Raw genomic sequence first — 2,526 nt, forward strand, 5'->3', positions numbered from 1 at the left:
CTGCTATTGTTGGTGGTGTTGGTGGTGATGTTGGTGGTGGTGGTGGTGGTGGTAGTGGTGCTGGTTGTGGTGCTGCTGGTGGTGTAGTTGTGCTGGTGTTGCTGCTGCTGGTGTTGCTGCTGCTGCTGCTGCTGTTGTTGTTGCTGCTGCTGCTGCTGCTGTTGTTGTTGCTGCTGCTGTTGTTGTTGCCTCTGGCGGTGTTGCCGGTGCCGCTGTTGGTGGTGTTGCTGCTATTGGCGTTGCTGCTGCTGCTGCTGCTGCTGCTGCTGCTGCTGCTGAATCGATCGTCGTTCCGGTTGCTGCACCTGCCGCTGGGTTTGCAGCAGAGCCAAATGCCCCCTTTAGGGTTTAGGGTTTAGGGTTTAGGGTTTAGGGTTTAGGGTTTGTGTTTGAGGGTTTAGAGAGGGTATCCTGCGGACGCCTGATGCTGTGAATACTTTCTTAGAGAGAGTTGAGTTGGCTCTGGAGGTGCGTGAAAACCCTAAACCCTAAACCCTAAACCCTAAACCCTAAACCCTAAACCCTAGACCCTAAACCGTAATTTGTGTATGTAATAAAAGCGAGTTGAAATATATGTAGGGTTTGTGGTGTATGTATATACAGGAGAAAATAGAAAAGGAAATGAAAACCCTAAAAAATACAGCTCAGTCTCTGTCTCCTTCTTTTGGGGTTTCTCTCTCCCTACAACCACACGATATACCCTTCTTAATGGAGTGCTATCAAGCCAAACACAGAGCCAACAGGCAAACCCTAAACCCTAAACCCTAAACCCTAGACCCTAAACCCTAGACCCTAAAGCCTAGACCCTAAAGCCTAGACCCTAAACCCTAAACCCTAAACCCTAAACCCTAAACCCTAGAACCTAAACCCTAGAAAGGAGGATAGTAGATCAAACACACACACATCAAACACTTTTATCTAAACCCTTGCATCAACGCTACTCAAGCAAAACCCTAAACCCTAAACCCTAAACCCTAAATCCTAAACCCTCTGAAAATCTACCATACCAAATCACATTTTATTTCTACAATAGGATTCTTAAAACCCCAACTCCTTACAATCTAAGTTTTAGGGTTTAGGGTTTAGGGTTTAGGGTTTAGGGTTTGCGTTCAGGCCTGTTCAGCCGCTGCGGCTGCCGCTTGAAACGATCTGGCGAAGGGCCGTTGAGATAGTGGAGCGCCTCACCGGGTTTACTCTTGTCCCGGTTTCTCCTGCTCCGGGTACGCGAGGGTTTAGGGTTTAGGGTTTAGGGTTTAGGGTTTAGGGGCTGGGGTTTAGGGTTTTTTTCGTCCTGCTCCGGGTACGCGAGGGTTTAGGGTTTAGGGTTTAGGGTTTTAGGGGCTGGGGTTTAGGGGTTTGTTTCTCCTGCTCCGGGTAGGCGAGGGTTTAGGGTTTAGGGTTTAGGGTTTAGGGTTTAGGGCTTTAGGGGCTGCGGTTTAGGGGTTTGTTTCTCCTGCTCCGGGCACACGAGGGTTTAGGGTTTAGGGTCTAGGGTTTAGAGTTTAGGGGTTTATTCATCCTGCTCCAGGTACGCGAGGGTTTAGGGTTTAGGGTTTAGGGTTTAGGGTTTTGTTGCAGGCGAGACTTGGCACTGGAGTGTTTTGAAGTTTGAGTTGCATCCAATAGAGAGGGTTCGGGGGGGGGCCCCCAGGGGAGATTTATATGTTGACCTTTGGGCGCGTAAAGAGAAGACAAGGCTGCTGGCGCAGTTTACTATTAGAGGTTCAAAGAAAATGAATTATCCTTTGCAGCAGGTAGAGGGTTTAGAGGGTTTAGAGGGTTTAGGGTTTAGGGTTTAGGGTTTAGGGTTTGGGGTTTTGGTGGAGAAGGAAGGGTTTAGGGGTTAGTTTTTAAGATTCTGTGATAGGGTTTAGATTCAAGGGTTTAGGGTTTAGGGTTTATGGATGAGGGTTTACTTATAAACTTTTCGCGTTTGATGCTAAGACCCTTGAATCTAGGGTTTAGGGTTTAGGGTTTAGGGTTTAGGGTTTGCGGTGGTTTGGGTTCAGGGGTGGGAGCTGGGGGGCCCCCTGACTCGTGCATGCGTTGTTGAGGAGAAAGGCAGCCTGAGGCAAACCCCCTGCTGCGCTTTGGTTTCTAACTTTGAACCCCCAGCCCGCTTTTATAGTTTCGATAAAGGTAGGGTTTAGGGTTTAGGGTTTAGGGTTTAGGGTTTAGGGTTAATCGTTAGATTGAGGGTTTATGGTTTAGGGTTTAGGGTGTTGGGGTTGTGTTTAGGGTTCGACGTTTAGGGTCTACTATGTTTATAGGGTTTAGACTTTCAGGGTTTAGGGTTTAGGGTTTANAGGGTTTAGGGTTTAGGGTTTAGGGTTTAGGGTTTAGGGTTTGCAGGTGGTGATGCTGGCGTTGCTTATTCTCTATTGAAGGAATGTAAACTAACAAAAGAAGAAAGCATTCATCTTTTGCATGAGCTCGGCCACGTGCTGCACGGCCTTTTATCTCAGACAGAGTTGCAGCATCTATCAGGCAAAACCCTAAACCCTAAACCCTAAACCCTAAACCCTA

General features: G+C 47.8%; 1 protein-coding gene across 1 annotated transcript; it reads left to right on the forward strand.

Moving 5' to 3' along the window:
- Nucleotides 1-332: 332 nt before the first annotated feature.
- Nucleotides 333-2,252, forward strand: EMH_0054820 (uncharacterized protein; the record flags this gene model as incomplete). Its single annotated transcript, XM_013497162.1, has 5 exons — nucleotides 333-346; nucleotides 1,114-1,220; nucleotides 1,579-1,631; nucleotides 2,010-2,139; nucleotides 2,239-2,252. The coding sequence occupies 5 exons, from the start codon at nucleotides 333-335 to the stop codon at nucleotides 2,250-2,252; spliced, it is 318 nt and encodes a 105-aa protein (XP_013352616.1).
- Nucleotides 2,253-2,526: the final 274 nt, after the last annotated feature.

This window comes from Eimeria mitis, genomic scaffold (assembly GCF_000499745.2).
Source record: "Eimeria mitis Houghton genomic scaffold, Emh_scaff2505, whole genome shotgun sequence".
In the NCBI taxonomy this organism is placed as follows: domain Eukaryota; phylum Apicomplexa; class Conoidasida; order Eucoccidiorida; family Eimeriidae; genus Eimeria; species Eimeria mitis.